The 26,538-nt window shown below is 36.1% G+C and overlaps 1 protein-coding gene across 19 annotated transcripts in view; it reads left to right on the plus strand.

Moving 5' to 3' along the window:
* The window catches only part of UTY (ubiquitously transcribed tetratricopeptide repeat containing, Y-linked), a 225,293-nt gene that overhangs the window by 123,331 nt on the left and 75,424 nt on the right, over positions 1 to 26,538 (plus strand). For 5 of the 19 annotated variants that reach the window (XM_050777815.1, XM_050777809.1, XM_050777814.1 and 2 more), the window contains exons 11-21: positions 87 to 185; positions 638 to 857; positions 1,399 to 1,533; positions 1,993 to 2,148; positions 2,643 to 2,735; positions 4,622 to 4,717; positions 5,242 to 5,637; positions 15,268 to 16,040; positions 23,668 to 23,797; positions 25,303 to 25,408; positions 26,250 to 26,455. In XM_050777815.1, the coding sequence (XP_050633772.1) occupies positions 87 to 185; positions 638 to 857; positions 1,399 to 1,533; positions 1,993 to 2,148; positions 2,643 to 2,735; positions 4,622 to 4,717; positions 5,242 to 5,637; positions 15,268 to 16,040; positions 23,668 to 23,797; positions 25,303 to 25,408; positions 26,250 to 26,455 (2,410 nt within the window). The remainder of the gene's footprint in view (positions 1 to 86; positions 186 to 637; positions 858 to 1,398; positions 1,534 to 1,992; positions 2,149 to 2,642; positions 2,736 to 4,621; positions 4,718 to 5,241; positions 5,638 to 15,267; positions 16,041 to 23,667; positions 23,798 to 25,302; positions 25,409 to 26,249; positions 26,456 to 26,538) is intronic. The other 14 variants (XM_050777817.1, XM_050777818.1, XM_050777811.1 and 11 more) reach the window with 8 other exon arrangements.

Here is a 26,538-nt window from a genome sequence, read left to right on the forward strand (position 1 = left end):
TTTTCTTCTTTGGAATACAGTTCATCTTTTTCGCAAATAAATTATTCATGGAATTATATTTATTTATTTATATTTTTTCCTTTTAGGTGTTATTCAAGTATTGGGAAAGTTCAGGATGCCTTTATATCTTACAGGCAATCTATTGATAAATCAGAAGCAAGTGCAGATACATGGTGTTCAATAGGGTAAGGCTATGTATATAAAAACAATAGAAGTTCACTTGATATACTGGATGATCGAAACATCTAATATACTGTATAGTAATATAAAATTATCTGGCTGGAAGTAGTAGTGGCTCATGCCTGTAGTCCCAGTACTTTGGGAAGCTGAGGCTGGTTGATCTCTTTAGTCCAGGATTTCAAGACCAGCCTGAGCAATATGGTAAGACACCATTTCCATGAAAAATGAAAAAAAAAAAAAAAAAAGCCAGGCATGGTGGCGTGTCCTATATAGTCCCAGCTACGCAGGAGGCTGAGGTGGGAGGATTGCTTGAGCTGGGGAGGTCAAGGGTGTGGTGAGCCTTGGAAACGCCACTTCACTCCCATCTGGGCAACAGAGTGAGACGCTATCTCAGAAAAACAAAAATAAACAAAAGAAAGTAACCAGTTAATTTTGACAGCATTCTTTTTCTTTCCAGTGTGTTGTATCAGCAGCAAAATCAGCCTATGGATGCTTTACAGGCCTATATTTGTGCTGTACAATTGGACCATGGGCATGCAGCAGCCTGGATGGACCTAGGTACTCTCTATGAATCCTGCAATCAACCTCAGGATGCCATTAAATGCTATCTAAATGCAACTAGAAGCAAACGTTGTAGTAATACCTCTACGCTTGCTGCAAGAATTAAATTTCTACAGGTAAAAATCTTAAATAGTATATTTTAAATGACACGTATATTCCTATAATTGGCAGGAGAAAGGTGGCTGGCATGTTTGTCTATTTATGTTTTGATGCTACCTTGTTTCCATACTTTGTAATATTTTGTGGTATTATTTTTCATTTAATTTTAAGTGAAATATGCAGTATGTAAACTAAGTTCTTTTGCACATTTATTGATGCATATTTATATTTTACATTAATATGCGTGAACTTTTTCAGTGTGCTATATCTACATTTTTAAGTTTTCATAGCATGGTAGAGAAAATAACACAAATGCCATTTTTCACTCTTGCTTAAAATTTCATGAGAAGGTATCTATGAGAACTGAAAAATAGAGCTTGTCTTTGTTCTGATTCTCACAAGAATATTCTAGTTGCCCTTCTTATATTTAACATCTACCTAAAATCCCCAAATTTAGAATTTTTTTTTAAATACCTATAACACTGAGGAAGATTTTGTGGACTTGCTCTTACTCAAGTAGGCTTGTGTTAAATTTGCTTTTCACATAATTTTTCCTAGGCTCAGTTGTGTAACCTTCCACAAAGTAGTCTACAGAATAAAACTAAATTACTTCCTAGTATTGAGGAGGCATGGAGCCTACCAATCCCCGCAGAGCTTACCTCCAGGCAGGGTGCCATGAACACAGCACAGCAGGTGAGAAGTTGGGTTATATTCTGTAGGTGCCCAGCTTTAAGGGTTTTTTTTTTTCACTCTTTAGTAATCAAATTTATTTCACTAAGACTTTAAAATAGAGAAATATTTTTAATTAAAAAATAAAACTTTTTTAATTCTAAAGAGTTTTAGAAAATCAAAATAAAATTCCCTCTGATATGGGAAGAAATACGGGTGCCAGTTTCAAACCTTTGTATATTCTCATGATTTGAAAGTTATTTCTTAAGTGACTTTTCTATAGTTGTTTATTAAGTTTAAAAGATGAAACTTTTCTAAAGAAGACACACATTGCTCACTTGATGATTCATGTGATTATAATTTTGAATAATTGCCATCAATGATGTCCACATAGTGTTGAAAAGTATATAAAGTTTTATAATTTGAAGGAGTGAATTAGGAATATGTAGAACCATATTTTTGTCTTACTTCTGTGATCCTTAGGCTTATAGAGCTCATGATCCAAATACTGAACCTGTATTAAACCACAGTCAAACACCAATTTTACAGCAATCCTTGTCACTACACATGATTACTTCTAGCCAAGTAGAAGGCCTGTCCAGTCCTGCTAAGAAGAAAAGAACATCTAGTCCAACAAAGGTATATATACATTTTAGAGATATGGAAAATCCCAATCAAAAATGAAACTAACTCTTCTGAAATTGTGCCTGGACTGTATTTTAAGCTTGTGGACATCAGAAAGTGAAGCAGTATTTCTATTCCATAATCTTTGCATCACATTAAATATAGAAGGTAGGGAAAAGTTTGTGTTCATCATGTCATTTTATTCATTTCCCTGCTTTTACAGTTTTAACATAGTTTTTACCATCACTTCTGACGTTGAAATAAATTGAATGTTGAATAGGAGTAGACCAGTTTTCTACCTCTTTGAGACCTAATTTAAATATGGGCCTTTTTTTCTAAATGTGTACGTTTATGAATTAATTGTGCATTTTAAATAATTTTAATGAGGATAAATCATATGTATATGTATATATATACCTATTCCAATTCCTTGTCACTTGGTTCTCACTAGTCGTAAATATAAGTGTATGAAATTAAGCAAATAATCTTTTACAATAAATTTTCCTTAGAATGGTTCTGATAACTGGAATGTTGTCCAGAGTCTTTCACATCATCCAGTACAGCAAGTTTATTCATTGTGTTTGACACCACAGAAATTACAGGTATGAATTTCTTTGACAATCTTTCCCCAATTTGAAAGTGGTAAAAACAGTAAACATTATTTTTTAGGTATTAAGTGTCAAATTGAATGACAGTTAACTAAGTTAATATGAATGTAATTAAAATGAGCCCACATTTTCCAGAATAATAGGAATCAGGATCCATTTTGTGAGAGGAGAGGAGACTTAGATTACATAAGATGAGTGACCTTCCAGTTTCTGTCTCTAACCACCTATTTTTAGTTTTTCATGGACTGGCAAGGTTAACAATTTTTTTCTAGAGATGTAAGTTGTGCGTGTACAAACAAATATGTTTGCGTATTGCTTTTTTTTTGAGACAGTCTTGCTTTGTTGCTCAGGCTGAAGTGTCATGGCATGATATCGCCTCACTGCTTACAGCTCACAGCTTACGATATCAACTCCACCTCCTGGGTTCAGGCGATTCTCCTGCCTCAGCCTCCCGAATACCTGGTACTATAGGCATGTGCCACCTTGCCCAGCTAAATTTTTTTGTTTTTAGTAGAGACAAGTTTTCACCATGTTGGTCAGGCTAGTCTGGAACTCCTGACCTCAAATGATCTGCCTACCTTGGTGTCCCAAAGTGCTCGGATTACAGGTGTGAGCCACTGCGTCTGGCCAAGTCTCTCTTGTGTGTGTGTTTTGTTTTTTTGGTTTTTTGGTTTTTTTAAAACAGGGTTTCACTCTTGTTGCCCAGGCTGGAATGCGATGGTATGATCTCCAGTTCTCTCTTTTTAAAATAGAACTGTAGGAACACTTTTACATATATTTTAGGATCTCAGTTTTTTTCTTAAAGGTATATCTTGAGGATCTTCCTGTGTCTGTGCATTGCTTCTCTATTCTTTTATTTATGATTGCATGGGGCAAATCCGTTATTTAAACAGATCCCAACTATTGGTCATTTACATGTTTTTCAGTAATTCTGTTACAAATAATGTTGCATTAAGCACTTTTATTATAATACATTTTAAGCCAAATAGCTTTGTCTTTGAATTTTTATTTCCCCATAATACATTTAACTAAAACCACACAAAACAGCTTTACTCAGAATTTTAGATTTTACTGCCTTTTTCAGACTTTTTTTTTTTTTTTGAGACAGAGTCTCGCGCTGTTGCCAGGCTGGAGTGCAGTGACATGCGATCTCAGTTCACTGCAACCTCCGCCTTCCAAGTTCAAGGGATTCTCCTGCCTCAGCCTCCCAAGTAGCTGGGATTACAAGTGTGTGCAACCACACCCAGCTAATTTTTGTATTTTTAGTAGAGATGGGGTTTCACCATGTTGGCCAGGATGGTCTCCATCTCCTGACCTCGATATCTGTCCTCCTCAGCCTCCCAAAGTGCTCATATTACAGGTGTGAGCCGCCATGCCCGGCCACTTTTTCACACTTCTTAAAGGATTTTGAGCTTGACTAACATTGGTTAAGAATCACTATTGTGGCTGGGCACGGTGGCTGACACCTGTAATCCCAGCACTTTGGGAGGCCAAGGCAGGTGGATCACAGGATCAAGAGGTCGAGACCATCCTGTCTAACATGGTAAAACCCTGTCTCCACTAAAAATACAAAAAACTAGCTGGGCGTGGTGGCACATGCCTGTAGTCCCAGCTACTCGGAAGGCTGAGGCAGGAGAATGGCATGATCTCAGGCAGCGGAGGTTACAGTGAAGCAGAGATTGCACCACTGCACTCCAGCCTGAGCGACAGAGTGAGACTCCGTCTCAAAAAAAAAATCACTATCTTAACATTGTTTAGGAATTGCTGTCTTTCATCCTGTAAACGTTCTATCTGTGTAGTCTTTTTAGTGAGGAGTTGCCTTATATTGTCTTAAATTTTAGACTAAACTTTGATTGTATTCGCCTCTTTTCTTCTTCTAGCACTTGGAACAACTGCGTGCAAATAGAGATAATTTAAATCCAGCACAGAAGCATCAGCTGGAACAGTTAGAAAGTCAGTTTGTCTTAATGCAGCAAGTATGTATAATATTTTTATTTTCTCTAAAATTTATCAACATGTTGAGAATATTTCTTTACTACAGTATCATTTTAGAGGATATTAATGCTAACTTATAGTTTCTGTGTATACTTCATGGAATGTATATATCTGAGTTTCACATATGTATTAGTAATGGACAAATTTTTTAAAAAGGAAATATACTCAGATTAACATAGAACCAAATGATTGATTTGAAAGACTTGACAAGAATGTAAATTGAATGGAAATTTGAAATCTTCTGTTTCATGACAGAAAAAAAGCCTGTAAGTTTTTTAATCATTTATAATTTTTATCTGCTTTATTTTGCCCTTGAGCTGTTTTAGGGTCGTTTCTTTATATATTGAAACACCTTTCTTCTTTGTGTAGGAATTATATTTTAAAGTGAATCTATTGTCGAAGTATATGTTTTTTAAATTAGAGACATGAAATGTTATATGAAATTAGAGACGTATGAACTACACATTTTCTAAGTTACAGCAGTGTTTCTTTTTTGTTTTTGAAGATGAGACACAAAGGAGTTGCTCAGGTACGAACTACTGGAATTCATAATGGGGCAATAGCTGATTCGTCACTGCCTACAAACTCTGTCTCTGATCGACAACCCCATGCTGCTCTGACCAGAGTATCTAGCGTCTCTCAGCCTGGAGTTCACCCTGCTTGCATTGAAAAACTTTTGTCCAATGGAGCTTTTTCTGCAGGCTGTATTCCTTGTGGCACATCAAAAATTCTAGGAAGTACAGACACTGTCTTGCTAGGCAGTAACTGTATAGCAGGAAGTGAAAGTAATGGAAATGTGCCTTACCTGCAGCAGAATACACACACTCTACCTCATAACCATACAGACCTGAACAGCAGCATAGAAGAGCCGTGGAGAAAACAGCGATCTAACTCCGCTCAGGTAAAAAAAGGACTAGAGGCTTTCTTGGCTCTTATATAGTAGTTTATCTTTATTTAGTTTGTGTACATTCTAAGAAGAAAAGATAGAAATTTAAAGAATGACTTTGTCTTTAAAAAGTAATTTAAGTAATTGATAATCGTTTAAAACTTTTAAGTGGTACCAAGATCATTACAGGCCTTCCTTGGACATCTTACAGGTTTCATGCAAGACAACTGCAATAAAGTGAGTTCATAATAAAGCCAATCACACTAATTTAGTTTCATTTTTTAGTGCATATAAAGGTTATGTTTACAATATACTGTGTCAGTTTGCAATTACAGTTTGTATAAGCAAACAGCATATACATCTTAATTTGAAAATATTCTATTGCTTAAAAAAGAAAGCCTGTGATTATTAAGCAAGTCATAATTTTTTTTGCCAGTAGAGGGTCTTGCCTCTATGGTGATGACTGCTGACTGATCAGTATAGTGTTTGCTGATGGAGTGGCTGTGACCCCTTGAGACAACAATAATATTTGCTACTGTGATCCTCCCTCCCTCCCTTCTTTACTTCATTCCTCTCTCTCTTCCCTCCCTCCCTCCCTTTTTTTGAGACAGACTCTCACTCTGTTGCCTAGGCTGTGCAATGGGGCTATCTTGGCTTACTATAACCTCTGCCTCCTAGATTCAAGTAATTCTCCTGCCTCAGCCTTCCAAGTAGCTGGGACTGCACTACCACTCCTGGCTAATTTTTGTAATTTTAGTAGAGACGGAGTTTCACCATGTTGGTCAGACTGATCTCAAACTCCTGACCTCAAGTGAACTGCCCACCTTGGCCTCCCAAAGTGCTGGGATTACAGGCATGAGCCACTGTGCCCAACCGACTCTTTCTTTCTTGAAAGACTTCTTTGTAGGATGCCATGCTATTTGATGTTTTACCAATGATAGAACTTCTTTCAAAGTTAGAGTCATTCCTCTTGAACTTTGCCACTGCCTTTATCAAATAAGTTTATATATTCCAAGTCATTTTTATCACTGTAGTGTTCACAGCATTTCCCCAGGAGTAGATTTCCTCTCAGAAAACTACTTTGTTTTCTCATCCCTGAGAAAGCAACTTCTAATCCATTCAAAATGTATTGTGTGATTGCAGCAATTCAGTCACTTCTTCACGCTCCACTTATCAAACTGTCTTGCCATTTCTACATCTGTAGTTCCTTCCTCAACTGAAGTCTTGAACTCCTGAAAGTCATCCATGAGGATTGGAATCAACTTCCACATTCATTTTGACCTCCTCCCATGAATCATGAATGTCCTTAATGACATGTTGAGTGATAGTGAATCCATTTCAGAAAGTTTTCTATTTCCTTTGCTTAACTTTATTAAGGAATTGCTGTCTGTGTTATTTATATATAGACTTATCAAATGAAAAGTATTTCTTAAATAATAAGACTTAAAGTCAGAATTACTTCTTGATCCATGAGCTGCAGAATAGATACTGTGTTAGGCATGAAGACAAATTTAATCTCTTTTTACATCTGTCAGAGCTCTTGAATGACCAAGTGCATATTTAATGAGAAGTATTACATTGAAAGGAATCCCTTTTTCTGAGTAGTACCTATCCATATAGACTTAAAATATCCAGTAAACCATGCTGCCAACAGGTGGGCTATCACACAGGCTTTGTTATCCCATTTATAAAGCACAGTCAGTGTGGATTTAGTACACTGCATTAGGGCTGTGGGATTTTCAGAATGATAATGAGCATTGCCTTCAGCTTATAGTCACCAGCCTCATTAGCTCTTAACAAGGGTGTCAGTCTGTCTTTTTGAGGCCCTGGAACCAGGCGTTAACTTCTCTCTAGTTAGAAAAGTCCTAAATCACATTATCTTCCATTATAAGGCTGTTTCATCTTCATTGAAAATCTATTGTTTAGTATAGCCACCTTCATTTGTGATATTAGCTAGGTCTTCTGGATAACTTACTGCTTTACCTCGCACTTATTTATGTTATGGAGATGGCTTCTTTCCTTGTACCTCATAAACCAACTTCTGCTGGCTTCGGAGTTTTCTTCTGCAGCTTCCTCACTACAGTCAGCATTCATAGACGTGAAGGAGGGGTTTAGACCCTTTCTCTGGGTTAGGCATTGGCTTAAGGGAATGTTGTCAGTGATGACAGCCTTTATGCAGACCACTAAAACTTTCTTTATATCATCAATAAGGTGGTTTTGCTTTCTTAACATTTGTATGTCCACGGGATTAGTAGTTTTACTTTCCTTGGCCTTCACAACTCAGCTAACTGGTGCAAGAGGGCTCACTTTGTGACTGTGTTAGCTTTGGACATGCCTTGCTCACTAACTTTAATTGTTCCAGCTTTGGATTTAAAGGGAGAGATGTGGCTTGATGCAGTGGCTCAGGCCTTTAATTACAGCACTGTGGGAGGCCAAGGCAGGAAGACTGCTTGAGCCCAGGAGTTGGAGACCAGCCTGGACAACATAACAAGACCCTATCTGTACCAAAACTTCAAAAATATAGCAGGGCATAATGACATGTGGCTGCATTCCCAGACACTTGGGAGGCTGAGGTGAGAGGGTTGCTTGAGCACAGGAGGACAAGACTGCAGTGAGCTGAGATTGCACCACTGCACTCCAGCATAGGTGACAGAGTGAGACCCTGTTTCAAAAAATAAAAAATAAATATCCATAGTAAAACTTCTTTCAAAGTTATGAATTAATCCACAAATCTCAGGTGAGAGATATGCAACTCTTCCTTTCATTCAAATATTTGGAGGCCATTGTGAGGTTTATTAAGTGGCCTAATTTAATATTTTTGTGACTCAGGGAAATGGAGGTCTGAAGAGAGGGAGAAAAATAGAAGGACTAAATGGTGTAGCAGTTAGAACACAGAACATTTATTAATTTAAGTTTGCTGCCCTGTCTGTGGTGCCCCAAACAATGAAAATGATAACATCAAAGATCCCTGATTACAAATCAGTGATATAATATGAAAAAGTTTAAAACAATTGAGAGAGTTGCAGAGATGCAAAGTGAACACATTATGTTGGAAAAGTGGTACAGATGGACTTGCTTGCTTTATATCCAGGGTTTCCACATACCTTCAATTTGTAGTAAACATAGTATCTTTGAAATTCAGTAAAGCAAAGCACAATAAAATGAGGTATGTCTGGACTACATGGTAATTCAGTCTGTGCACATAAGTTTATTTGAAATGTTATAAATTCACAGTACTGTTTTCTGTGTGGTTTCAGTTACATGGAGACAACTGCAGTCCATATTACATGGAAAGTTCCAGAAATAAACAATACATACATTTTAAATTTCTTTCCATTCTGAGTGGTGTCATGAAATCTTGTCTTGTTCCTCTCCATTCGACCAGGATGTAAATCATCTCTTTGTTCAGCATATCAACACTGTACATGTTACCTACCCTTTATTCACTTAGTTGCTGTCCCTCAGTTATCACATAAAAAAAAATATAGAGAGAGAGAGAATTCAGGACTATTGACAGTTTGAGGCATCCAATGAGGGTCTAGGAATATATCACCTACAAATATGAGGGACTGTTGTAATTAATAATTATAAAACTAGTGTACAGATAAATTACATTAGATCGTATGGAAATCAGAGGAAAAGGAAAAAAATTATTTTTACTTTACAATTACACCAAATGTCATTGCTATTTCAATAAGGCATAATGACACGTTTTAGAAGGTATCTTCAGGTAATATTTGCACATATTCCCTGGAGAATGCCACTACTATGCAAGCTGTTCAATATTTATTGTAATAGGAGGAAAGGACTAGCAAAATTTAAATTACCATTAATTGTAATACAGTGTGACATGATAATAAAGTGTACCTTGGGAGGTCTAGCACATTAGCGACTCAGACAATTGAAGGAGAAAGCGCAGGTAAGGAGTGGCTGGAGAGTAGCTTATGAAAAGGTAGGGTAGCAGGACAAGCCGCAGACAAAACCCCTCATACACTGAGTTAAACAAGGAAGGGCTTTATTCGGCCAGGAGTTTAGTCAAGACTCACGTCTCCAACCACCAAGCTCTCCAAGTGAGCAATTCCTGTCCCTTTTAAGGGCTCTCACCTCTCAACGTGAGAGGGTCGTGATCAATTGAGCAAACAGGGTACATGATGGGGCGCTGCATGCACCGGTAATCAGAAAGGAACAGAACAACAGGACAGGGACTTTCACAATGCTTTTCCATACAATGTCTGGAATCTATACGTAACATAACCAGTTAGGTCGGGGGTTAATCTTTAACCAGGCCCAGGTGCGGCACTGGCTCTCTCCCTGTGGATTTCATTTCTGTCTTTTCATTCTTTGGAGGCAGAAATTGGGCATAAGACAATATGAGGGGTGGTTTCTTCCCTTAGTAGAATGAAAGTGAGGCCTCAGTGCAGGACCTGCTTTATCTGATGGCACAGTAAAGCTATTAAGGTTTTGATATAGAGATATGAATTTGTTGAAACTTTTTTTATTTTTATTGATTAATATACTTTATTTTTTAGAGCCATGTTGATATATAGAAAAATTACACAAAAAATACAAAAGCTCCCATTCCTTTCCTCATCTCTCATGGTTTCTCCTCTTAGCCATGTGTTCTAGTTACAGAAGTCTCTCAAGTTCTTGTTTGTCTGAGAAAAATTTTTCCCTGGTTTTTGAATGGTAATTTTGCTGAAATTCCAGTTTGGGTTTTTCTTTCAATACTTCAAACATTTCTGTCTACTCTGTCTTTTGCATGGAGTCTTAGTTCATTCAGAACACTGTAACACAATGCTATGGACTAGGTGACTTACAATGAAGAGAAATTTCTCACAGTTTTGGAGATTGAGAAGTCCAACACCAAGGGCTAGCCTATTTGGTGTCTTGTGAGATGGTTTATTGAAGTTACTTTCTTGCTGTGTCCTCACATGGTAAAATGGGCAAGGATTCTCTCTCAGGCCTCTTTTGTAAGGACACTAATCTCATTCATGAGAGCTGTACACCTTGTGAACTTATCCCCTCCCAAAAGCCCAGCCTCCTAGTAACTTCACCTTGGTGATTCAGTTTCAACATAGGAATTGGGCGGTAAAAGTGGGCACAAATACTCACTCCTTTAGTGCATATGTTCGCAAGAGAAGTCAGATTTAGTTCTTAACTTGGCTCCTCCATAGGTAAGCTGGGGTAGGTTTTTTTTTTCCTTGATTTTTCTCACGATTTTTTTCATTGCCTTTGCTTTTTTATAGTTTACTTATAGATGAGTATTGTAGTATTTTTTGTTATTTATATTGTTGGATATTCTCATAAGTTTTCTGGGTCTGTGGTTTGGTTTGTGTAAGGTCAGCTGAGAGAAACAACAAAAGAGAGAGAGGAAGACCCAAGTTCAGGCAAGCTTTTGGTAAACCTGCCAACCGCTTTACCACAGACAAATGAGGCAGCAGCAGCCAGGTTACAGAATGAGGGGTTGATATTGGGGATGGAGTTTGAGGGAGTTCTTTGGTATGGCCACATTGTGGGCTTGTTTGCTGCTGGTTGATTCTGCCATGTATCACCTTGTAACATTATGGTACCTGAGGGTGGAGGTAAAGTTTGCTTATGCTTCCCGCAAGCTCACTCTGTGGGGTTTAGATAGTTTGTAATCGGGGTTTATTCTTCCGCAGCCAGGCCTTGTAAGTAAAGTCAGCTAGTTGGCTTTACCATGGCGCCTAGATAAAGACTTAGAAATCTAAAGAGGCTTGGGGCAGCATGAAGAGGAGTTGCCCAGTGGGGAGGGGTGGGCAGGATCAAGAAGCTTTTTGGGGCAGTTTGTCCCTAACAGTTTCAATCTTAATTTTTAATATGCTCAGGCATTATGGCTCAAATATTTCTTCTTTTTTTTTCTTTTTCCCATTTTAGTATGTCCATCTCATTTTTGTTACACTTTTTGGTATTTTTCTACGTTAAACCTGTATACTGGCTAAAAGTATCTCAGGTACTAAACCTATATACAGGCTTTCAGTTTGAGGTTTATGTTAATCAGACTATTAGCTTGTATTTACTGTTTACCAGGATTGCAAATGTAAGAGGCTACTATTTGATGTGGTGTTTTTGGTTTGTTTTCTCTGTTATCATATTTTTCCTAGACATTACTGCTTATGTAAGATCTGAATCATGCAGTTCTTTCAGTTGTATTCCCCTGTTATTTTGGAGGTGTTCTATTGATGAGGTGATAAAGTGTGTGGGAAAGAAGTATTCTGTATTAGTTGCCTGTCTTTTAATGAGCCTTTACCTTTTGGCTGATTCATTCACAAGCGCTGGTCAGCATTTTATTCCCCAGTAGACAAGCAGGAAGGCTATAGAGGCTTGGCATTGAGTGTTTTCTGTCTGTCATGTCATTTAGTTATAATAAAACCCTGGATGTGTTAGACTCTGGCCAAATAGTACAATAATTTCCCAGAGTCATGCCTTTTTAAGAACGGATGCTCAGGAAACATTTCAGAATGTTTACTTTGCCCCTTTTCCTGTTAGAAGAGGTAGAGGTGTGTTTTCTAATCTTTATTGTAAGATCCTATTAGGGCTTCTGGAGGTAAAACTTATAAAAATGTGGAAGTTCCCTAAGAGTTGGCCTCCCTGAAGCTTCTAACTCTCAAAAACTGAGCATCCAGCAATTTTTCAGTTACAGTCTAGGTTATTCTCTTAGTAGGACAGGTTTTTTCCGCTTTTCCTGTGACTCCTTTTCTTTTTCTGATGCCTTGCAGTCTCTTTCTATGGTTCCTGGTTTTGTCCGGGCCATTAGAGTCTTACAATAGGTCTCAAAGCAGGCCTGCAGTCACTTAGTGTGGGTTTGAATTAAACTTAGCTAGGAGTTAATATATAGAAAACCAATCTGGGTGCCCAGCCTGTTCTCCAGCCTGAGTAACTACCTAGAACACTCAGCCAATTATTTCCCTGTCTGTTGTCCCTTTGGTTAGCTACCCTACATTGAAAGATGGCCAGTCTGTCTCACAAAGTGTACTCTGTTTCTGTGGAGTTAGCTTAACCCCATAATCACCATTAAAACCTTTTTAAAGTTTTTCAGCATGCACTCCAGTGGAGTGGGCTTTGACGTTTTTCCTCCCGTTTCCCCCCTTATAGCACGCTTTCATTGTTGGATCCACCAGACCGGGTCCTATTATGGGAGGTTCGGAGACTGCTTAGCCAGGAGTGTGCCTTAATTCCTCTCACAGCTAGCTGCAGCTGTGGAGCTGGTCCTATAGACCGTATACAGTGTCCTAGGTCTGGTTCTTCCCACACTCGCCTCAGAGCACACAGTCCACACTAAGAGATCTGTGCCTCCCCACGTCACACCCCAAGTTGGTCTGTCCCAAGACTGTCTCTTTCCCACAATTTCACACACCTCCCCCATCCCTGAAACAGTTTTCCTTTCTGACCAGCTTGAGAGGAATTTGAGACAAGCCTGGCCAATATGAAACCCAATTCTTTTTTTTTTTTTTTTTTTTTTTTTTTTCTTTTTTGAAACAGAGTCTTGCTGCATGACCCAGGCTGGAGTGGAGTGGTGCAATCTTGGCTTACTGCAACCCGTGCCTCCCAGGCTCAAGCGATTCTCCAGCCTCAGCCTCCCAAGTAGCTGGGACTACAGGCACATACCACCTTGCCCGGCTAATTTTTGTATTTTTGTTAGAGACAGGTTTTTGCCATGTTGGCCAGGCTGGTCTCAAACTCCTGACCTCAGGTGATCTGCCTGCCTCAGCCACCCAGAGTGGCTGGGATTACAGGCGTGAGCTACCACCCCCAGCCATGAAACCCTGTTTCTACTAAAAAAAAAAAATATATATTACCCAGGCAAGGTGGCATGTGCCTGTAGTCCCAGCTGCTTGGAAGGCTGAGGCACAAGAGTCACTTGAACCTGGCAGGTAGAAGTTGCAGTGAGCCAAGATCACACTACTGCACTCCAGACTGAGCAGCAAAGCAAAACTCTATCTCAAAAAAAAAAAAGGGGGATTAACATAATTAACTGACTTTCTAGAGCTTACCCGCTACAATCTATTTGGTATCATGTTACATTTTATAATATAATTTTTATGACTGTGTCTCATACATTTAATTGAGTCATTTAATTTTTGTACGTTGTGTGAGAATATCCATTTTGCATAAGGATATTTTATTATTCCAGCATCATTTGTATAAAACTCTTCTTCCCATCTTGGCAACTGTGTCAACAATTAATTTGCAATCTATATGTGGATACATTTGTAGATTCTTTTCTCCTACTCCTGTATATAGTTTTTCTTACACCAATTTACACAGCCTTGGTCACTGTAACTTTATAGTAAGTTTTAAAAATAGGTAAATGTAACTCTACCTTTTTTGTTATTTGTCTCTATTCTAATAGTATGGTATTATATTGCTTGATTTCACATGTAAACCTACTTACTTTCTAAGATAACTCCTCATTTGTCTTGGTGCATAATTCTTATATATTGCTGGGTTTGACATGCTAATATGTTTTTAAGGATCCTGTTGTCTATATTCAAAGGACATGTTTTTCTCAGTGATACATTTTACTGGCTTTCACTGATATTAGAGTATTATTGGCTCTCTGAAATGACTTAGTAAAGTTCTGTCCTGCTGTATATCCTGAAAAGATTTTTGTAAGATTAGTAAAATTTCTTCCTAAAATGTTGTTTGTAAGATCTCTAACAGTATAATCTCTTTTCTTTGTACTTTGCTAAGTTTATATTTACTGTTATGATATATTTAAGTAAAGATTTTTTTAAGTGTTGTTGATCCTTTCAAAGACCAGTTGTATATATTTTTTAACAAATTTTTTCCATTGGTTTTTTGTTTTCTATTTCAGTAATTTTTTTTCCTTCCTGTGTTATTTATTCCCTTGTATTTATTTTCGGTTTGATACTCTTTCCACAACATCTTAAATTGGTATTTTATCTTTTTGATCTTAGACCTTTATTCTTTGACAACCTGAGTGTTTGAAAGTATAAAACCTTCTAAGTATTGCATTAAACTAAATTTTGACATGGTATGCTTTTATTTTTATCAAGTTCAAAGAATTACCTAATTTATTTTGTCATTTCTTAACTTGGCCTGTAGGAAATTTAGATTTCTGTTCTTTAGTTTTCACACATTTGGGTATTTATAGGATTTTATGTTTTCGATATTTGATGTAATTCTTTTTTCAGAAAACACACTTTCTATTATTTCAGGACTTTTAGTTTTATTGAGACTTTTTTTGCATAGTCTATGGCTTATTGTAAATGGTATTCCCTGAAATATACTTCATGTATTAAGTATAATAAGCGTACATGTTTTTCCACATCTAAATTTTGAGATAAACTTTTATTCAGCTAAAAATGTATGTCAGAACTGAACAATTTAAACTTTAAAAAGCCTAATAGGAAGAAAATTATTCACATATTAGTAAATCAAATTAAGCAGGCAGGTTAGATCATTTTCTCTAAAAATACTAACCACTTTAATCTGTTGATTATGGGAACTTTTAAATGATTTTGAGATTTGGCTTAAATTACATTCCACAAAATTTAGTTTCTTTATGTTGGCTTTGCGTTTAACATTTTAATCCTCAAGAGTTTTCTGTATATGCATTCAAGCTTCCATGATATTAAATTTCAATTTTTTTTTTTTTTTTAGGGGCTTCATAAAAGTCAGAGTTCATGTGTGTCAGGACCTAATGAAGAACAACCTCTGTTTTCCACTGAGTCTGCCCAGTATCAGCAGGCAACTAGCACTGGTATTAAGAAGCCCAATGAACATCTCACTCTGCCTAGTAATTCGGTACCACAGAAGAATGCTGACAGTCACTTCTCCTCTCATATTGCTACCTCAGGTGGACAACAAGGCATTATTTTTACCAAAGAGAGCAAGCCTTCAAAACATCAATCCTTGGTGCCTGAAACAAGCAGGCATACTGGAGATACATCTAATGGCTGCGCTGATGTCAAGGGACTTTCTAACCATGTTCATCAGTTGATAGCAGATGCTGTTTCCAGTCCTAACCATGGAGATTCACCAAATTTATTAATTGCAGACAATCCTCAGCTCTCTGCCTTGTTGGTTGGAAAAGCCAATGACAATGTGGGTACTGGAACCTGTGACAAAGTCAATAACATCCACCCAGCTGTTCATACAAAGACTGATCATTCTGTTGCCTCTTCACCCTCTTCAGCCATTTCCACAGCAACACCTTCCCCTAAATCCACTGAGCAGGCAAGCATAAACAGTGTTACCAGCCTTAACAGTCCTCACAGTGGAATACACAGAGTCAATGGAGAGGGGCTGGAGAACTCACAGAGCTCTACAAAAGTAGACCTGCCTTTAGTTAGCCACAGATCTACTTCTCAGATCATACCATCAATGTCAGTGTCTATATGCCCCAGTTCAACAGACGTTCTGAAAGCATTCAGGTTAGTGTGGGAAAATTCATCACAAAATGAAAATGGTCAGCTTCTGGCCAGATCAGACAACTAAAATGTTTATGTGATATATTAATAAATGTAACATGCTCAAAAGATTATAGAGTCACTCACATAAAACAATAGTGTCAAAAGGAAATTTATTATGTTGAAAATTGTGGATTTTTTCTTCTTTATTTTCCTTTAAGTTCTGGTATACATGTGCAGAACTGCAGGTTTGTTACATAGGTATACATGTGCCATGGTGGTTTGCCTCAACTATCAACCCGTCTTCTAGGTTTTAAGTCCCTCCTGGATTAGGTATTTGTCCTGATGCTCTCCCTCCCTGTGCCCCCAACCCCTGAGAGGCCCTGGTATATGATATACTGCAGTTTTGCTGCATTTCCTGTCTCTCCTGGAAACTATATAACTTCTAGAGTCTGACAAAATGTTTTCTCAAATATAAGCAAAGACTAGCCTTAATAATCAGTAAGGCCTATTACTACTCTTAACATTCTACAGCTCTAACTTATCAGCCAGTTTGATAAGACTTGCTATATTGTGCTACTCTTTTTTTTTTTCTCTTACACTTTAAGTTCTAAGGTACACGTGCACAACGTGCAGGTTTCTTACATATGTGTACATGAGACATGTTGGTGTGCTGCACCCATTAACTCGTCATTTACATAAGGTATATCTCCTAATGCTCTCCCTCCCCCCCACCTCCTCACAATAGGACCTGGTGTGTGATGTTCCCCTTCCTGTGTCCAAGTGATCTCATTGTTCAGTTCCCACCTGTGAGTAAAAACATGTGGTATTTCGTTTTCTGTTCTTGTGATAGTTTGCTGAGAATGATGGTTTCCAGCTGTGGACTCATCCTTTTTTATGGCTGCATAGTATTCCATGGTGTCTATGTGCCACATTTTCTTAATCCAGTCTGTCTCTGATTGACATTTGGGTTGATTCCAAGTCTTTGCTATTGTGAATAGTATCACAATAAACATACATGTGCATGTGTCTTTATAGCAGCATGACTTATAATCCTTTGGGTATATTCCCAGTAATGGGATGGCTGGGTCAAATGGTATTTCTAGTTCTAGATCCTTGAGGAATCGCCACACTGTTTTCCACAATGGTTGAACTAGTTTACAGTCCCACCAACAGTGTAAAAGTGTTCCTGTTTCTCCACATCGTCTCCAGCACCTGTTGTTTCCTGATTTGTTAGTGATTGCCATTCTAACTGGTGTGAGATGGTATCTCATTGTGGTTTTGATTTGCTTTCTCTGATGGCGAGTGATGATGAGCATTTTTTCATGTGTCTGTTGGCTGTATGCATGTCTTCTTTTGAGAAGTGTCTGTTCATATCCTTTGCCCACTTTTTGATGGGGTTGTTTTTTTTCTTGTAAATTTGTTTGAGTTATTTGTAGGTTCTGGATATTAGCTCTTTGTCAGATGAGTAGATTGCAAAAATTTTCTCCCATTCTGGAGGTTGCCTGTTCACTCTGATGGTAGTTTCTTTTGCTGTGCAGAAGCTCTTTAGTTTAATTAGATCCCATTTGTCAATTTTGCCTTTTGTTGCCATTGCTTTTGGTGTTTTAGACATGAAGTCCCTGCCCTTGCCTATGTCCTGAATGATATTACCTAGGTTTTCTTCCAGGGTTTTTATGGTTTTAGATCTAACATTTAAATATCTAATCCATCTTGAATTAATTTCCGTATAAGGATTAAGGAAAGGATCCAGTTTCAGCTTTCTACTTATGGCTAGCTAATTTTCCCAGCACCATTTGTTAAATAGGGAATCTTTCCCCCAGTTCTTGTTTTTGTCAGGTTTGTCAAAGATCAGATGGCTGTAGATGTGTGGTATTATTTCTGAGAGCTCTGTTCTGTTCCATTGGTCTATATCTTTGTTTTCGTACCATTACCATGCTGTTTTGTTTACTGTAGCCTCATAGTATAGTTTGAAGTCAGGTAGCATGATGCCCCCAGCTTTGTTCTTTTGGCTTAGGATTGTCTTGGCAATGCAGGGTCTTTTTTGGTTCCATATGAACTTTAAAGCAGTTTTTTCCAATTCTGTGAAGAAACTCATTGGTAGCTTGATGGGGATGGCATTGAATCCATAAATTACCTTGGGCAGTATGGCCATTTTCACGACATTGATTCTTCCTATCCATGAGCATGGTATGTTCTTCCATTTGTTTGTGTCCTCTTCTATTTCACTGAGCAGTGGTTTGTAGTTCTCCTTGAAGAGGTCCTTTACATCCCTTGTAAGTTAGATTCCTAGGTATTTTATTCTCTTTGAAGCTATTGTGAATGAGAGTTCATTCATGATTTGGCTCTCTGTTTGTCCATTACTGGTGTATAAGAATGCTTGTGATTTTTGCACATTAATTTTGTATCCTGAGACTTTCCTGAAGTTGCTTATTAGCTTAAGGAAATTTTGGGCTGAGACAATGGGGTTTTCTAAATATACAATCATGTCATCTGCAAACAGGGACAATTTGACTTCTTCTTTTCCTAACTGAATACCCTTTATTTCTTTCTCTTGCCTGATTGCCCTAGCCAGAACTTCCAACAGAATGTTGAATAGGAGTGGTGAGAGAGGGCATCCCTGTCTTGTGCCAGTTTTCAAAGGGAATCCTTCCAGGTTTTGCCCATTCAGTATGATATTGGCTGTGGGTTTGTCATAAATAGCTCTTATTATTTTGAGATACTTTCCATCAATACCGAAGTTATTGAGAGTTTTTAGCATGAAGGGCTGTTGAATTTTGTCAAAGGCCTTTTCTGCATCTATTGAGATAATCATGTGGTTTTTGTCTTTGGTTCTGTTTATATGTTGGATTACATTTATTGATTTGCGTATGTTGAACCACCCTTGCATCCTGGGGATGAAGCCCACTTGATCATGGTGAATAAGCTTTTTGATGTGCTGCTGGATTCGGTTTGCCAGTATTTCACTTAGTATTTTTGCACCGATCTTCATCAGGGATATTGGTCTAAAATTCTCTTTTTCTTGTTGTATCTCTCTCAGGCTTTGGTATCAGGATGATGTTGGTTGGCCTCGTAAAATGAGTTAGGGAGGATTCCCTCTTTTTCTATTGATTGGAATAGTATCAGAAGAAATGGTGCCAGCTCCTCCTTGTACCTCTGGTAGTTTTGGCTGTAAATCCATCTGGTCCTGGACTTTTTTTGGTTTGTAGGCTATTAATTAGTGCCTCAATTTCAGAGTCTGCTATTGGTCTATTCAGGGGTTTAAATGCTACTCTTTTAAGCAATGGGGGTTCACATGTTTGTTTAAAAATTGGTTTTCATTCTATTCCCACAAAAAAGAATCAAGAACACTTTCTTTGTTATTAAGGCAACAGATTGATGCCCCCAAAAAGCCTCGTCTACCTTTTTAAAAAACAGCTTTATTGAGATATAATTCACATACCATATGGTTTGGTCATGTAGTGTATATAGTTCATTTGGTTTTAGCAGATTACCAGATGTGTACAGTCATTGTCACGGTCAGTTTTACAGCATTTGTGCTACCTCAAAAACAAACCCGACATAGACTTTAAACACAATAAAATTAAATCTTAGTAAGTTATCTTACGTCTTATAAATGTTCTGTATAGAAGAGTATAAAATGTAAGTGAAAGTCACTTCGGATGCCAAAAAACACATACTGTATTCCTTCTATATTTTTAGTACCTAAACTTGGAAATTTTAACAATAGTACATTTGTTTTATTAGATTCATAAAAGAGCTTTCTGAAATTAGATGCAAATTAACAGAAAAGAAATACCCTATAACTAGACAATCTAAACATTATTTTTAATCTACTTTGGTCATTTTATTAAAAAGTTTTTAAACTTCAAATTTGAAAACAGTTTTTGCCAAATGATGATATAACTCTTTTCCTGGTACTGTGAGATGTTAAGATGTTACATATTTCTTCTCTATGACTGTATGTAAACGTTGTTAGACTCTCAGGCATTTCGGTTATTTTATTAGAAACCATTGTGTGTCAGCCATTAAATGTATGTTAACTGATCAGCTTCTAAGATGAAATCAAAAATTTTTGCTTTTTTATAATTTATGGTTATAACAACCTTGGGGAGCAGTAATGTAGTAGTGATAATGTTTTTATTTTTGCAAAATAATTAAATTATATATTTTATATTAACGGACTATAGATTTTAATCTATCTCATTTTGAGGTGTACATAAATAATCACTTTGTAATAAAATGCATTCTTAAAGAGTTATTTTTGGGTTAGACATGGTAAAAGGACTTTACCTTACCAGAAATGAATCGTTTTATTTTTTAAAGCTATAAATAGTGTATCTTTAAAAGTATCTGGCTGCAAGACTATTCCAATAAATGTAGCTTCCAATGTGCTATTGAAGATAACATACCAAAAAGAAAATAGGAGAGAAATTAAGAAAGCAAAGGACAACAATCACAGAAAGAAAGAGAATACAAGGATGGATTCTAAAGTTGGGAATGAAATTATTCTGAGTTGTAGAGAAAGAGCCAGAATGAGAAATGATAGTTTCTATTTGGGCGCCATTTCAGTCAGGTGATAGTGGCATCTGTTCTGGGGAGAAAACTGAGATTCAAATAAATTAAGTAATATGGGAGTAAAAGAGTTAATTTCCCTGATTAAGGAGGCTTATAAGGAAAGATAAATTATTATGAGGTGTTTAGAGAGAATCTCATTGTATCCTTAATTTATATGGGTGAACTTGAAAGTAAACTTAATTAGGTTATTTTCAAAAAAGCCATTTTTATTATTATATAATGATGAATGTCTTCAATAAGTAACTAAGGGTTAACAGGAAGCTTTCAGAGTAAGATAAACTCTTCAGTCTTTCCAACACCTGCTTTTTCTTCAACTTTGTTTTATTCCCATTATGAACTTAAGTTTCATAATTTCTTTTGAATAATTTTGGATTCTTCATACATACATTCAGAAGTTAGTCTATTTCTGTTGTCTGTAGAATTATTCCATAAATGTAGCTATGTAAAAAGACCTATCTCTTTGCATTAGGGTCAGATTGTATAGCTGTTAAGTAAAAGATATACTATTTACTTTTTTTAAACACCTATATTATTTCCTTTAAGAAGCTTCCTAAAGCTTGTGATTTAACTCTAATAATTGATAGAAATATATCAAGGAATTATTAAATATGATTTACTGTACCATTTATTCTGATAGTCTTCTTATTTGTATATTCCTGGTCCATTATTTTTAATCAGGAAAGCATTGTGCTTCTTTCACAATTTAAATTGTGATTTCAGCATTCAAGTGATTGAGTCATGGCTCCTTTGCTCATGCCTCGTCTTATTCTTTCTTCAGATGCCAGTATCTACGTTTTCCAATGCTTTAGCTTCCTATGTATCCACTTTTTTTTCTTTTATAGACCATAGAAATTACAAAGACCGAATTCTACAGTCAATCCCAATTTCTTAGTCTAATTGTTTTGTTGTTGTTGTTGTTTGTTTTATTTTGTTTTTCAGATGGAGTTTTGCTCTTGTCAACCAGGCTGGAGTGCCATAGCACTATCTCAGCTCACTACAACGTCTGCCTCCCAGGTTCAAGCTATTTTACCGCCTCAGCCTCCCATGTAGCTGGGATTACAGGCTCCTGCCACCATGTAGAGCTAATTTTGTATTTTTAGTAGAGACGGGGTTTCTACATGGTGGTCAGGCTGGTCCCAAACTCCCAACCTCAGATCATCCACCCACCTCTGCCTCCAAAAGTGCTATGATTACAGGCATGAGCCACAGCACCCTGCCTAGTCTCTTTTTTTATAGAGGTGATCGTTTAACTAATTTTTGATAGTACAATAAATTAACATAAAGAAATTTCTAGTACAGTTAAATACTTCACCAAATTTAGTACAATTAAGTACTGGTATAGTGAGAATACTTGAATTGTCTCTTCACCAAGTATATTCTATTTATTTAAAACAAAAGTTATGAGGAGTTTATAAATTAGGTTCAATTCTGTATTTAAGTTTAAAAGCTTAATGTGTATCATCTGTAACTAAACCTATGGGTTACTATGCTTTGTGGAGAGAAACTGAAATCTAGATACTACTTTAGAATGTAATAGGTAGTTAAATGTAAACGTTTAATAGATATTTGCACATTTTTGATTTAAAAAATAGATAAGTCAAATTTCTAACCAAATTCATAACTTAAAAATGCATGAAGACCTTTTTAATTGTTTAAAAAGGTTATACAGCCTGGTGCGGTGGCTCACGCCTGTAATCCCAGCACTTTGGGAGGCCGAGGCAGGTGGATCACAAGGTCAGGAGATGAAGACCATCCTGGCTAACACAGTGAAACCCCGTCTTTACTAAAAACACAAAAAATTAGCCAGGCGTGGTGGCGGGCACTTGTAGTCCCAGCTACTCGGGAAGCTGAGGCAGAAGAATGGTGTGAACCCAGGAGGCGTAGCTTGCAGTGAGCTGAGATTGCACCATTGCATTCCAGCCTGGGGGACAGAGCCAGACTCCATATTAAAAAAAAAAAAAAGGTTATACACCCTAGTAGCTATTTACTATAACATCTTAAAAGTGTATATGTTGCATTTCAAGGCTTCATTTTTATTAGTCCAACCACAGAGGCATGACTTGAAAGTTTTTTTCTGTGTAGGGAAATAAAGCAAAACAAGCTTTTGCTTCAGCTTTTATTATTCTATATATTGAAATAAAAACATAATTTCTTCTGAAACAAATGCAGTTACTGATGTATTTTTTACTTTCCAAAACAGAATTTTCAGATTTTTGTCTGAAATATTAACATTTTTGAGAGCTCCTTCCTTTGATATTTTAATTCATTGATTATTTCTTAATTTTAATAATTAGGTGAGACAGCTTGAATAATTTGAAAGGCTTACCAGTTTTCTGAATTTGTTAAAATATTAAGGGTTTAGGAAATCACTTCTTGTATTTGCATACTAAAAGAAGAATTGGATTATGGAAATAATTTTACCATATTTTAAGAATTTATATCAATAATTTAACAAATATTATACCTTTCATTAAAGAAAAATTCAAATACTGTTAAATACGCAAAATGTGACAACACAGAGCAACTACACACGTCACTTAAAATTATGTGAAAGTTTGGTAAATGGAGTCTTATTGAGTATTAGCTAATTCCACAGAAAGTAAGTCTTGAGGGTGAAACTAATGAGCTTTCTGAATTTGAAAGTTTTCACAATGGTATTCTAGAAATAATTACTAAGATGTGATGTCAGAAAGGAGATATACTATGATATTAAGGATATGTAAATCACTTCTTGATCAACTATTTTACCATTTTATGGAGAACATTTAACAGTGGCACATGTTGGAGAGAACATTTGAGTTTATATTAATGTTTCGTATGAGAAAGCAAATTGGAAAATGAATGAGGAATTTTGTCAACACTTTATATACTCTTGTGTGTAGAATACTTTGTTTAGCTTTTATAAGACCTGCTGAAATTTAATAGTTCTCAATTTCTTATTTAATGGATCTGAATATCTTACACTATTTGTATTTTTGTGAATGCCTTATGCCTTTTATTTCAGATTTTCTTTTTTTTCTATTTTTAAAATAAATATATAACTGATATATTTCTTCTGCTTTTTTTTTTAAAGGAATCTAGGTAAAAATGGCTTGTCTAATAGCTGCATTTTGTTAGATAAATGTCCACCTCCAAGACCACCAACTTCACCATACCCACCCTTGCCAAAGGACAAGTTGAATCCACCCACACCTAGTATTTATGTGAGTCCCCATTGAGTAACTTATAAATAAATCAAGAGTCTGAACTAATGTGTCTTTTAGAAAATAGATGTATTTGTTAAATCAAGCCAGATTCCCTTAGGGAGCATAGACTTTACTCTCATAGGTTTAATATTTCAGAAAAAATATGTTTATATTTCAGGGCACATAACAAATGAGTGCTCTTACTCTAAACACTGCCTACCAACCTGTTTTTGAAAATAAAGTTCTATTGGAACATAACCATGCTTATTTAGTTAGTTGCTATCTTTATGATTGCATTTTCAATACATTGACAGAGTTTGCAAAAGAGACTAGGTTGTCCGTAAAGCCAAAAATATTTATTATCTGGCCTTTGACAGAAAAGGTTCTTGACCACTGAGTATGCAAACAGATTTTGTCTAGAAAAATTAAGGTCTTCTCAAATATTGACTGGGATTATATGAGAGCAGCAAAAGATAATTGTTTTCTAGGGTCAGCTTTTAGTAAACATGGTTCTAAATCTGAATTCTGGCACTGCTGGTTATGTATACCTGTTGAATGTTACATTTCCTTAATAAAGGGATTTTTTTCTATCTTCATAAAAACTGGTTGATGATATAAAAGTGATTATGAGTACGTGTTATTTAAAAGTTTTACATAAATACATGTAGGTATAAAATTTCCATTGGAATTTAAGTGGCTCTTTTACTATTTAGCAACATAAACGTTTGATGAAGAAAGCTGATGTGGCTTACATCAAAATAACTTTCGTATTTTTCCTCCTGAAGAGTTTGTGTCACCAACTTTTTCATTCTCCTTCACAAATTAAAGAATCTGAAGCTAAAACATGAAAAGACAATAATTAGAATGATCTCGAATCAAATCTGTAAGAGGATTTTGGAGATTTTGGCCTTTTTTTGGACAGATGTTCAATATTAATTTTTTACCTAGTTGAAATTTATTAACATTGGTATTAGAAGAGTCATGGAAGAGAGACTAAAATAAGCTTTTCCTTTGAAACTTTGAGGCAACAAATACAAATTCAAGGTTTGCCTGTTGTAGGTCTTAATTCTCTAAAAGTTTTGATAATAGTTTTTAAAAGTTTGATTTTAAACTTTAAATGTCACTTCTACCTGTTGTCTCATTTAAGAAGCAATAGAAGATAACTCGAAAAATATGCTTGGTAAATACTTTTGAAGAGCTCAAATAATTTAAAAGAATTTTATGAATCACTGTGATATAAGAGATAGGTAACAGTTTTAAAACAAATCAAATTTCAAATGTAATTTTTTAAAGAGAGGGTTTGTTTTAGCTATTACCTCCACTTACCTGACAAGACAAATGATACAGTACTGTAATATGTAGCAACACAATATCAAAGGTTAGGATGCACTGCAAATTTTAAACAGCCAGATTGATGGAAAAAACTCACAAATTTCAAGTATTTAGTCATTTTATTAAAGACACAAATCCGAGGTATATTTTGTCATTTGTCTGAGACCTAACAAAATATTTTGCTTTTACAGTTGGAAAATAAACGTGATGCTTTCTTTCCTCCATTACATCAATTTTGTACAAATCCAAAAAACCCTGTTACAGTAATACGTGGCCTTGCTGGAGCTCTTAAATTAGGTAAGCTTGAAACCAAGATTGAATATTTGTTTTACTATCTGTAAATTTTTATAACATTGACAGAACACTGATTTTTTTCCCCAGCATTCTGAGTCTTTATTTTAATGTGTGTTATTTTCTTTCTCACTCACTTTTTGTCTCTCATGCATGAACAAGCATCTTTAGCACTGATGCAAGTGATAATGCAGATATTATATACAGATAATAACAGATATACATTTAGCTCAGTAAATAGAGGGGTGACTTTGAATAGAATGGAGGCAGGTTTGCCCTAAGCAGTACCCAGCTTGACCTTTACCTTTAGCATAGTGATTTCAGGTACCCAAAATATTTTCCTTTCACATTTCCCCCATTTAAAAAAAGAAAAATCTTTTGGAGAAAGCACTTGAGAAGATAATAGTCTCCAGTGTGGGGTTTTGTCTGATCTTTCATGGCTAGGATGGTTTATTCCTGTTATGAAAAATATTCACCAATACTAGACTCTAGCAATAAGTTTATTATCGTTTTTTGAACATAATATTGTGGTGGATTTTTACTTTAGATTTAAATTTGGTATCATTATCCAACATACAATATTTAGGTTACATAGTTGAAGAAGTTCTGAGTATTAAATATAAGTAAAATTGGATTATGTTTATAAATGCTAAAACCCACTACACCTTGACGTGATGGTTATAGCCAGAGCTTCAAGGACCTGCTGTGTAACTCTGATACCAAATGACTTGGAGCCCTCTTAAGGGAAACTGATGGAACTCTATTAAAGAAGTTTTTTTAAGTACTTTGACATTTTAATTGAACTGAATACAGCTTTACTGATTAATGAAACTTATTATTTGTAAAGATCTTGGACTTTTCTCTACCAAAACTTTGGTAGAAGCTAACAATGAACATATGGTAGAAGTGAGGACACAGTTGCTGCAACCAGCAGATGAAAACTGGGATCCCACTGGAACAAAGAAAATCTGGCATTGTGAAAGTAATAGATCTCATACTACAATTGCTAAATATGCACAATACCAGGCTTCCTCCTTCCAGGAATCATTGAGAGTAAGTTTTTCTTTCTTCCTTTTTTAATTTTTACTATTTTTTAATAGTGCATATTACTTTCATAACTATTGTCTAGTGCATAC

The sequence above is a fragment of the Macaca thibetana genome, chromosome Y (assembly GCF_024542745.1).
Source record: "Macaca thibetana thibetana isolate TM-01 chromosome Y, ASM2454274v1, whole genome shotgun sequence".
NCBI classification, from domain to species: Eukaryota; Metazoa; Chordata; class Mammalia; order Primates; family Cercopithecidae; genus Macaca; species Macaca thibetana.